The sequence below is a fragment of the Centruroides sculpturatus genome, unplaced genomic scaffold (assembly GCF_000671375.1).
Source record: "Centruroides sculpturatus isolate CEXI.00-Female unplaced genomic scaffold, Cexi_2.0 scaffold513, whole genome shotgun sequence".
In the NCBI taxonomy this organism is placed as follows: Eukaryota; Metazoa; Arthropoda; class Arachnida; order Scorpiones; family Buthidae; genus Centruroides; species Centruroides sculpturatus.
In genome coordinates this window covers 429,335-441,672 of record NW_019384769.1, presented here as the reverse complement: position 1 = coordinate 441,672, position 12,338 = coordinate 429,335, and the positions used below count along the sequence as shown (strand labels likewise).

Genomic DNA, 12,338 nt, shown 5'->3' with positions numbered 1-12,338 from the left:
ATCTAATTGAAAATATCTTTGACTAAAAGTAAATACATATGTCAACTTATTTAGTCTTTATAGCCACCCTGTATTGTACTGATTTATGTAAAAATTACTTATTCATTCAATTATTTATTCAATGAAATAGTATTATTTGAATTAATTAACCAGTAAGAAATATGTTTTACCATACGTTCTACCTACAACATATTAATATGATGATCCGCTGTAAATATCATAAGAAATCTACACTGATAGTTTTATCTTTAAACATGGTTAAAGATCATAGTATTGTAATTTACATTACACAGCCAAATGACAGAAGCAGTTACAATGTCATCCTATCGCTCTGAAAGGTCCTGAATAGCATCCAATCAGTCAGAAAAGCCTGAGAAAATTTTCAATGGGCTATCTGATATACATATACGTTGAGTTTGACCCTCACTTCTTAATTCCCTACAAAAACACAAGCGTAATCCATCGATGGATTTGACCAAAAGCGCTTTTTAAGAAAGAAAAAAACAGACGTTTTACTATATCTGTTAATTTCCGAAGGAAATTTTCGTTATTTAACATATATCATTATGGAAATTACTATAAAATAACTTAAAATAAAGTAAAATTTGTTTATTTTTGGTCGCGTTGTTCTCCTTTCCCTATTTACTCTACTTTAAAATGAGCTTGTTTGACGCTGTTTTGTTTAGCTCTTTGTCGTCTAGAAACGCATCCTCTGCATTAAGCGGGGTCTTACTGTACTTACATTGGAATCATCCAGTATAGTGTCATTTGTACCCATGTAGAAATTTCGGTATTTTACCGACATTGACAATAGTTTCAATATTAGTCAAATTATTTCAGCCATATAATTACAGTGGAAGTTAGTCTAACATTGAAAAATATAAAAAAATCCAGTTCAACATTGCTGAAATTTAAGTACAATTCTAGAGCAGTCAAAGAATAACACTACACGAGTGTGAATCCCTTATTATAATATTTTGTTTAAGGTTTAATAGCTTAAAAAGTAAATGAAAAATGAAAAGTAAAAAGTATGATTTGTTTTGAACGCCATACGTTGATAGACGATTTTTATCATCAAATTCACATTAAACCAAATTATTGGGTTTGATTAGGAAGGACAATGTCTTCAAATGATTAATTAAAGTATTGGGTTTTTATTGCTGTTTCTTTTGGCCATGGTATAACTTTGCGCGCAATAGCATTTTACTAAGAGGCAATACGAGAACGACTTGTATTTACAATTATGTGTTAACAATTTTACAATCTGTTGTAATTACATGTGATCGTCCAATTACATATTTTTACAGCAAGTGTCGTTTACTGAGTCTCGTAATAAAAGATGTGTGCAGGTCAAATCACATGTGTGAGGCAGTAAACAACACATGCGGGTCGAATTACACATTAGCTATAAGCGCAGTTGACAGCTAGCAACACAACCTCAAGATGGCTAGTTGTAATGGAACGTTATCATAATGTTTTTACAGCCATGATTGAATTGACGAAAATTTTGCTAGTGATAAAACAGAACAGGACCCAAATTATTCTGAAAACGAGAGTGACTTGGAACCAAGTGAATCAATCAATTCAGATATATCAGATACGTGTGCCGGGATGTGAACGGCACACGTACTAGTAAAATCTAAGTGACTCGTACAACATGAAATTCATATGAAACGGAATTATCAACAGTGTTATAGGGGGTCTACTGTAATAAATCTGGCATAATTACTTTGAACTTCCAGACTTCGAATGCTATATTCCAGAGAAATTAGATTCAATGTTTGAACAATGCTTCTATGTTTATACTGCATACTCAGTGAAAAAATCCCTTCCCTGCATAAATGCCATCCGTTCTGCCTGCAACTTATCTATCAATATTTTTATCGATTTGAAAGCATCTTTTCTTACGCTCGTGTGTTATCAATACTTTTCCCTATATATCTTAAGAAAAAGGACATAAGCACACCAACAGTGAATGGAATTTTGATTTTATTATAAAGAACGTACGTGTTTTAATTGCTTTTATTGTGTACAGTATTACTCAGGGTATTTATTTTTTTTTATTGACTCTGAACTACGTGTTTAATTTTTCAAAAAACCTCTTAGAACAAATTAATTAAAACGGTAGTTTCAGATACCAGTCTAATGAGTACATTACGTAAAAATTAATATTTTATTTTACGTATATTAAAAATATTCTTTATACAGTAAATATTGAAAAATATAAAAATAAAAATTCAAGATATGTACTGTACCTTTCCTGATCCAACAGGACCGATAACAGTTAATAATTCTCCAGGCTGTACCTTTAACGATATGCCATCTAATGTTGGTTCGGCTTCCTTAAAAACAATAAAATTTATAATACATTATTTAGAAACGTGTCTTTAGTTATACGTAGTAAAATTTATTTTTTACGCTACTAAAGTTAGAATACATTAATAGGATATAGGAGTAAAAATAATCTAATATTTACTACCTGTTATTTCTGTCTATAAGCTTTAATTTTCTGAATATACATTTAAAATCAAAATGATCTAATGATAAATATAATTATAGATAGTTTTACTTCAAAATCGAACGTGCTAAGTTTGCTATATTTTTATTTATCATGAAATAAATAAAATATCTCCGAATAATTGTCTTAAACCATGTTCAAATGCATCAAAAATCGTATTTAATTACAAACAGGAAATACACGTAACAAATAATAAGTGCTTTTTCAGTAATGACAGGTGTACGAGAAATAAGCAACTTTGGTTACTACACTTCTATAAAACACAATTCATTCTCAGGTTTACTATGAAATAATTAAATATTATCAGAAAAGGTTCAATATATCTAGGAGAGACTGCCATTAAATAATACTCAAGGTTTTCATCTGGACTCAAACTTGAGCCTTACCAACTGGAAGCTTTTTGTATGTTGATTATTGAAACATTAAACATCACAGAAAAATTAATAAGAACAGAAGCTCAATAGACAGCAAATTGCATTGTTTTTATCAGAAGTGTTTTCTCAACTTCTAAACGAAGATAATGTAAACTTCATGTAAATTAGCAGTGAAGTCACAGTTTGACAGAAGTATGGAGGGGCGAATTCGGATCTAGTGCAATGTCCTATTATATACCTGAGCTATGTATTTACGTTGCCTGTGTGTTTTGGAAGGTATATAACATGATCTACGAAAAATCACGCGACTTACACCGGATCAATCATAAGCAAATTTATATAAAGTTCCCTTCGTTCTTCCTGCTATATACTTTATTATACTTACTACACTGTTGCCAATAGCATTTTTAAGTGTACAAAACAAATACAAATACACCGTAACAAAGATACAAAAAGAACAATTAACAATACAAAACTAAACTAAAGTTTTGTTCTGTGTAACTTGAAACTGTTTCAACGCGAAGTTTGAAGCTGTACATCGTATGGAAATTCCAGATGTTAATTAATTTAGGTTCCATACGTATAAGAGAATACTATCTTCAAGTTTAGGTATCTCTAAATTTGTAAGTATTCTAATAAATTTGATTAAGGATAATGCAAGAGTATTTATGCGAATGTGTCATAGAGAGTGTCATGTATTTCGGTATCTAGATATTTTACGCTTATCCCTTTATAAACTTATTATCTTTTTCAAAATTGATTGCCATTCAGGTAATGCACTGGCGTTGAAATAATTTGAAGTCCACAGATCAAAAATAGTAACTGGAATTTGTAGCGAAATGTTAGCAAATATTGATATTAATTTTGTAATGTCTAGTAGTGTGAGGGTGTACTCGCTGTATACACGACTTTCTGTATGGATTCATGCGATGCGGGACTTTTTAAAACTGTGAGTTAAATAAATGAGAATGGAAAATCACGGAACGGTCGGTGCTAGGTCTCAGGTTCGCGCATGATAGCAGAATTAAACCTATACTTCTTGTATAGCTGCTTTATTGAAGGTCTTTCAATCATGCAGTTCATAATATTTAAGATGTAGCAACAATGAAAACAATAAATTAAACTATCCATTTTTTCATAGTTGCTACACCTTCAATAATATATATTAAATAATAGAAATTAAAACAGTTATTATGGAAACTGCAGAGTTAATGTAGAGACACAAAACTTACTTTATTCCACGCAGCTTGAACTCTTTCCATCCATATACCAAATTCGATTAATTTTGGTCGTTTTTCTACCAGTTTGACTGAACTGTTATTTTTTCCTTGGAGTAAGAGAAAGTTCTAAATAGAAACGCCAAAATATTAATTTTACTAACCATTTGAAAATAAGGCAAGTTCTAGATTCTATGAGACATAATATAATATATATACATTGCATCATAAAAATATTACTACAAAATGTATGAACATTTTTACATTACATTCAAAACACTCACGTTTTCGTGTTATATAAATGTATTTCCATTTCATTTCTACATAGATTCTAATTGTTTTTAATAATTTTTTCATGGATGATTGCAAAACTCGATATCTCAAGTAACACTTCTTTACTAATGTTCAACATTATATGTAAAATTCTGTTATGATCTAATTGAAAGTGACTCACCTGAATTCTCTTCAATGAAATAAAAATCTCTGCAACGACATTAATTGCTACAGAAAACAGCACAATAGTACTCAAGTAAATGTATATCGAAAAATTCATAGTGACAAAGACGATGTGAGCTGTTAATTGACCACCAAGTAAAACAATTGATAAAAAGATAAGAGAAGAAAATAATCTTGATAAAGGATAACCCAATATTAATGATATCCCTCGAATGTATATAAACATTTTAATCTTTTTCATTTCTTGGCTGCAAATATAAATAAAATTAAATATAAATTATTGTAATAAATAATGAAAATATTTATTTATGCTTACATTCTGATTTTCTCTATTAACGCAGCATATGGCAATTCCCAAGTGTACATTTTAATTAATCTCATACCAGCGATCATCTCATTCAACAGATTCAATCGTTTGTCTCCCAATATAGCTGCTTGTAATCTAACAATATGTAAATATATTCATAATCAGATATATAATGGGTTTAGTGTGAAAATGTTAGATATCTTAGAAAGTATATATTGGACAAGTGCTATAGGTAATGTTGTACGACACAAAATGTGGATAAATGCGTTTACGGTGAAAGTTTTATTGGAAGCTGACTTCTGTTGTACAATAAGATTAGTGATAAAATCATACTATAATTAACTTTTGGAAATTCTGATGTTAATCCAAGTTTATAAAAATTTGCAAGTGTTCTGAATAACAACAAAAATACTTTCACTTCGATGGCACTTTATAATACACATTTTTTATTGCAGTATATAAAGATTGATATCTATTTAAACTTTATATAAAAATTTTCACCAGATCTATATATATCACCCATTCAACGCGTGTCTGTCCGCGTAACGGTATGCCGAAAACGAGCATTAGAGGCTTCCTACCGATGATTTTAAATTAACAATAAATTATTTTTATTTGTAATAGAAATTTTATGCCTTGCCTTATTATATGACTTGATTAACCTTGCGCTACACGTCTAGAACATCCCGTGACTTTTAGTGAACGTCGTGCATTGACTCACGGGAAATTTCTTGAAAAAATGGCGGATACATTTAAAATCGAGGTTTACAAGCGAAGGAAAGTAAAGCCGAGTGGACTCCGTCTCCGCTTCATGGTGGTGACCAGATCCTAAACACCGGAGTTCGATCGGGGGTTCGCGCCTCACTCGGACGAGCTGGCAGCAGGAGTTTTTCCGGGTTTTCCTCCTTGCCAATGACGCCTAAATAGGGGCCAGCTTCCCCTCCAAGTCCTCCCGGAAAGCATTCTGTCTCCCTTTCTCGCGGGGGTCGTCTCCTATAAAGCCAGATTTGGTTGCTTTGTGACCTCTCTCCTATCTTCCTCGGATTGGTCGTCTTCGATAAGACCACTTCTTCGGTCGCTGTGCGACCAACCACCCTGTTCCTTCCGGAGTGATAAGCGAAGAGCAATATCACTCCACTATCGTCGATGAGGTGAGATGAGAAGGAAAGTAAACAAATTAAACTATTTTAAATTATTTATAGAATGTTTAATAGGTAGGAATCTAGATCCGTATGACGCGATTGGTACTTCGCCTTTAGTTTCTCGCCCGAGTGATCTTGGGCAGGTTGCATAGCGTTACAGAAAACTTGGTCCTTTCGCTCCTAAAAACATTTTTTTCTTCAATTTTTGGATGTTTTTTAGGTCTCCAAATTTTTTAAAAAATTTTTACCCACGCGAAAAATTTTTATCGCGATTTTAATTTACCTTTAATGACTCACGATTAACGCTTAATTGTTTTTTAATGGGATTTTGATATCAAATTTCATTCATATTTGAATTTTTTAAAAATGTTTAAAAATATACGGCCAGCTAGTATTCACGGTACTTTAAACCCTTGTCCTCCCGAGACGTCTATGAGAATGTCCCGGGAAATCCAAAACCAGATGTTCTCAAGGTCATCCAGNGTGATCTTGGGCAGGTTGCATAGCGTTACAGAAAACTTGGTCCTTTCGCTCCTAAAAACATTTTTTTCTTCAATTTTTGGATGTTTTTTAGGTCTCCAAATTTTTTAAAAAATTTTTACCCACGCGAAAAATTTTTATCGCGATTTTAATTTACCTTTAATGACTCACGATTAACGCTTAATTGTTTTTTAATGGGATTTTGATATCAAATTTCATTCATTGTTCTAAAGTTGTAGTGCACGGATTTTACTTTGGTAAAGTTATTTAAAGGTACTTTCTGATATCAAAAACGATCTCCAATAGTTATTTGATTTTTTTAATTAATAGATTTTATTATATATACGTTTATTTAAGTCGGGGGGGTCGAAAATAGCAATAAAAATTTGAATTTTTTAAAAATGTTTAAAAATATACGGCCAGCTAGTATTCACGGTACTTTAAACCCTTGTCCTCCCGAGACGTCTATGAGAATGTCCCGGGAAATCCAAAACCAGATGTTCTCAAGGTCATCCAGTTGTGTAAACAATGACTCATCAGTGTCAAACTTCGCAGAAAGGCGAGAAAATAGAAAATAAAGTTTGAAGCTTTTTCTTCAAAATTAAGCATTTCTTCCGTTTTTTCAGTTTTAAGTATTTTTTATGTTTAATTACATTAATATTAAAAATTGTTGGGAACTAAAGCGATTAACAGAGCTGTAGAGCATATTGATAGAAATAAAAAAGTTAAAGGAACGGTGCCTCATGTGAATTTGTAAAGAACGCCCACTAGGGAGCGTCCCTGGCTACTAGTATATTATATAAATTACTGACAAGTCTTGCTAATGCTTTAATTAATGATTTAAAACGCTATATTTCATATAGAAATTTTAAACGGTATTGGTTATTGCCAGAGTGGATAATACCACTAAACCAGGGGTGGCCAACAGTTTTCCCTCCGGGACGAATTGAAAAAAAAAACTTTTTTCACGGGCCGAACCAGAGGCTGTCCTAGGAAGATTTTGAGTAGGTGCGAGATCTCATTGTGGTGTAACCCTGTAGAGAGTAAATTGTACAGTACATAGCAATTACAGATACATTTTTCATATTATCATGCTTTATCAACATTCTAAGCTGTACTTAAGAGTTTTGTAATGGAGGGTTAACTCTAAACGCACAGTGAGTCGTTGACCTATTATTTTAGGCGTCAAAATTTTTCATCGAGCTATTCGAACTTGAGTAGCTAATACTGATAGATTAATCGCAGGCTTCATAAATTCATTAGACTCTTGTTCTCTTGCTGGAAAAGTGCTAGAAAAGAAATATGGAACCTTGAAGTAGTGAATATCCGTTCTTTAGCAAAAGATAAACATTTGACGGTAAACGAACCGGATCCGGCCGCGGGCCGTATGTTGGCCATGCCTGCACTATACTCTGGTAATCGGTCGAGGATGCGCGCTTCACGAACAGGTTCGTCACCTGAAGAATTCTGGGTTCTCTTCACGTTAGTAAAAAAACCAAATTTATTATTTTCCTGTTGGAAAAAATAAAATTATGCTGTTTATAAATAACGGCACCAAAACAATCAACAAGAAAGAGGCAAAAGAGGTGGTTAATGGCACCCTGGTTGCTGGTTATCAGGACTTCATGCAATCAGCTGCGAATTGTTTGGTTGGAAACAGATGTACTCAGTAACTAGACGCAAGTTGTTTCAGATGTCACGTGCGGGTCCAGACAGACTGATCGGCAAATCTACCAGTCTGTGCGCTCTATTGTTCACTGGTGAGATGTTTACCATTATCGGCGAGTTTACATATGATTCTGTGTCCATCGTGTTACATATTGCAGAATGGTACTCACATAGTGCCTAGCACGCGTCATCATTGAACGCATCGACAAACCGAGGCCATGCAGATCCAAATAATACAGTTTCCTTCCGAGCTATTATCTGGTGTTATTCAGCTCGCTTATGTCTCTGAGGCATTTTCTACGCATCTATAAAAGTTTGGATCCCGCGATAGCCCAAGCCAGCTAATGAACTTGATAGCCCCAAACTAGATACTAGATGACCCACTGTACATGCGAACATGATCTCTCTCACCTCTACAGAACTTGCAATTTAATACCGCTACGCATATTTCTTCGTGATGATAAGATGTCATATTTGAGGAGTGTATAAGTAACTTTGTGAAACCAAAATTGCTTATAACGAGTAGCTAGTAAAAACTTGTAGTGTTACAAAATTTTTATCCGATAGATTTTGCTTGTAATTTATAGCTTGTAAAGCTTTTAACATTTGAAATATTTTATATAATAGGGTTCTTTTCTACAAGTAATGATATAAATATATTGCTTCAAAATTAATTATCAATTAATAAAGGGCAACCACAATATACAATAATGAACGCTTTTCCAATAACGGATCATAGTGGATAAAATATAATCTGCAAGAAAGTTCATCCAATATTTCTTCATAATAATTTAATAACAAGGGCAAAATTTCTTTTAGTAGATAATAATTATTTAATCTCGCCATTTGGATTAACAATTATTAAATGATAGATAGCTCAATTAATAATTTACAACTACGTAGTTTCAAATAGTAATGATTACCTCAGGTTTGAGTAATGTTTCCCAAAGAAAAATTGTATAGGAATGTATAAAAATATTACTGACATTCCAACAAAAATGGCCCATTTATAATACTGCCACAATACTATTATTGTAATTATGATTAAGAAAGGATTCGTAAATAAACATAAAACGGTAACGACGTGCTGTAATAAAAAAAGAATTGCATATATAAATAAATTAAAGAAAAAGCAAATATATTTTAATACGTAAAAACTTTACAAAATAATATATTTAATTAAGGTTACTACATAATACTCTGTATTTTGGGGGTATGACATTACTATTAAAAAATCAACGTCAGATCTATCATAAGGAGAAGAATTACGCAATTTTAAACTGAATGCATTCTTAGTAATATATACTGCATACATAATGATTTTTTAGAGAAAAAACTCAGTTTGGAAAATATTAAATTAATTAACACACTTAAAATATTACTTTTCAATAAAATATATATATGTATGTATGTATTGTACTCACGTTACAAAATTTGCTGACATCATTTGCAAGAAGGTTCACCATCTGACCTACATTTGATTTTGCCAGAGACGAAGAACTTAAGTTAATTGCCTGTATATAAATGTTTTTATTAAAATTAATTTCGTGCAGTTATATTAAATATCAACAGCAATACATCGAAAAAATAGAATATTTATTTCATTTATTAGTGAATTAATAAAATGTACAAATTACTTTTTTGTAGGCCAAAAATAAGGAACTTATTAATAAATTTCATGAAGTATCAGTTTCAATCAGCTCTGTAATAGTACTGAATCAACAAGGTATGAAAATAAAGGCAAAAGCCAAAATTACACAAACATTCATAATAAAAAAAATATTTAATACATTCCACAAAAAATTACATACTTTACTTCTTGACATAATCTCCGTAAACATGAGTCATTTATTCATGAGTGACACTAGTTCGAACATCCCTTAATGGTACTGCTCCTTGTCAAGTTGCTTGACATAGTCCAGAGTGGTGTTTTGAAATTCATCCTGATCCACAAAGCGTTTACCCGCAAAGAATTTATTGAAAGGTCCGAATAAATGATAATCCGAGTGGTTCTAAATCTGGAGGATATGGAGAGTGTTGCAGGACTTCCTAATTCTGCTGTGCCAATTACATTTTTTTTGTACTTGACATGTGGCGTATAGTCCAAATTTGGAACACCATAAATTTTCATTTATTCGAACTTTTCAAAAAATTTTTCATGCGGAAATTCTTTGCGGATCAGGAGGAATTGAAAGGCACTATACTAGACTACTTGAACTAAGTTGACCAAAGGTGAACGGATGTTCAGACAAGTGTCACACAGAGATAAATTTTTCAACGTTTACGGAGATTATGTCGAGAAATGAACAAAAGTATGTAGTTTTTTGTGAAATGTATTAAATATTTTTTAATTATAAATGTTAGTGTAATTTTAACTTGTACTTTTAATATCGGACGCTTCTCTTATATACAGGGTCGTCGAAATTAAACTTTTTCAACTCATAGGGCTATGAAAAGTGTTTTACTGATGTAAATCAAATGTTTGGCAATACGTACTTGAGATAATGCACTCGCCATTTATTAAACAAAAATTTCTTGTACAAAACTCACCGAAGGTTTCATTGGAATTATTCGTATGGCATTTTGAACTTGTTCCATTACTGGAGAATAAGATTTTAACATGCTTACGAATTTTTGATCCCAGAGCATTAGAATAAGCTTTGAAAATACCATTTTCATGAAGGATGGTGCACTATTCCGCATGCTCGCTCTGTTCAATGTGTCTTTAGGTAGACTTTCACAGATTAATAAGTGATCAGTAATTACTTCCCAATAGCTTGGTTTCTTTATTTGTTACATTTTACCTCATATGAGTTCTATCTATGGAATTTTTTAAAGTCTAGGTATATCGTGAAAGATGTGCATTTGTATCAGATCTAAAAAACATAGTTCGTCGTAATGTTTTCGTGATTAAAGCGGACTCATTGTGTTCATCAGTACAAAACATACTTTTGCGAATGGAGCATATATTTAACTTTTGTAACCGTGATTTCCATAGCTACAGCAGCACTTATCAGTGACTTTTTGTACAAAACATATTTATTTAATAAACGGTCAGCGCATTATTTGAAGTATCTGTTATCCAAATATTATCTGATTTTTAACAGTAGAACACTCTACAGAACCCCCTGATTTAAAAGAGTTTAATTTCAACAACCATGTAATTTTAAAAAGCAATTTAGTATATATATTAAAAGTTTATATATGTAAGTTTGTAAAATCCTAAAATATGGCTCCAACTAAAAAATACGTGTTGCTTCATCTGTTGTGAAAATTGACCTATTACTGATTACTACAAAAACGCTCCTCTGCGGAAATGCTCCCTATCTTATTTTAGAGAGAGGAGATTTATATATTCCACTAACAAAGTAAAAGTTTTGTTCACTATCACTATACTCGAGATATGACATATGTTCTCTATTTCCTTGACCTGTACTGGCCATGTATATGGATATAATCTATGCAAAGCTTCAAAACTTTTAGTTCAATAAATTCGGAGATATAATGCAAAATACATAAACAAACACAATAAATCAAGAAATTTATTAGGAGTTACTTTTTTAGATTAGCATACCACAACCGAGGGTACGCTTTTCGAGATTTAAGAATTCACCAAAACATAATAATGGCGGATATACTGTAAAAATATTCTCTACAGTTTTCTATTTTACAAGAAACGAAATCCGAATATGTTGGAAATAAACAGTAATTACTTGTGGAAAAATGTAAAATGCACTACATTTTACTTATGCGTTATTGTTTACATTCTTAATTTTTACAGAACTGAAGCAATTGATTATAACTTAACAATGTTTATAACTAGATATATATGTAACACATTTAATTATTTATATCTAATTAAGTTATACGTTTACAGTTCAAATTAAGATACTCACATTTCTATATAGAACAGTATACAAAGCTATCTTCAATTTCATGCTTAAAACTTCTGTTACGAAGAAATTAATATTATAGATAAATAAATAAATTGCAGTTATACCAAAAAACCCCGCAATTGATAAATAAGCACGTAATTCATTCCAATCCGAAGTGTTGTCAAAATAATTAATAACTAATCCCAAAACATATGCCTGGATTCCTATTATAACAGTATCCTAAAAACGTATTGTTTACTTAATTCTTTCATTCGATAAAAGCATATTAACGTTTTTGTAA

General features: G+C 31.7%; 2 protein-coding genes across 3 annotated transcripts in view; both read right to left on the bottom strand.

The window, feature by feature from the left end:
* LOC111628947 (multidrug resistance-associated protein 4-like) overlaps window positions 1-12,338 on the bottom strand; it is a 206,376-nt gene that overhangs the window by 95,112 nt on the left and 98,926 nt on the right. The window lies entirely within an intron of this gene.
* On the bottom strand, window positions 4,426-12,338 carry LOC111628951 (multidrug resistance-associated protein 4-like). The gene is made up of 5 exons (XM_023372811.1): window positions 12,059-12,338; window positions 9,587-9,676; window positions 9,086-9,249; window positions 4,882-5,007; window positions 4,426-4,813 (listed from the first exon to the last, which is right to left on the bottom strand). Exons 1-5 carry the CDS (start codon window positions 12,098-12,100, stop codon window positions 4,441-4,443), a joined length of 795 nt encoding a protein of 264 aa, XP_023228579.1. The 5' UTR covers window positions 12,101-12,338; the 3' UTR covers window positions 4,426-4,440.

Coding starts and splice junctions, on each gene's coding strand:
- LOC111628951 (XM_023372811.1), bottom strand. CDS start 12,100: ATGAAATTGAAGATAGCTTTGTATACTGTTCTATATAGAAAT. Junction 9,677..12,058: donor ATACTGTTCTATATAGAAAT/GTGAGTATCTTA, acceptor ATTTATATACAG/GCAATTAACTTAAGTTCTTC. Junction 9,250..9,586: donor ATGTCAGCAAATTTTGTAAC/GTGAGTACAATA, acceptor TTTTTATTACAG/CACGTCGTTACCGTTTTATG.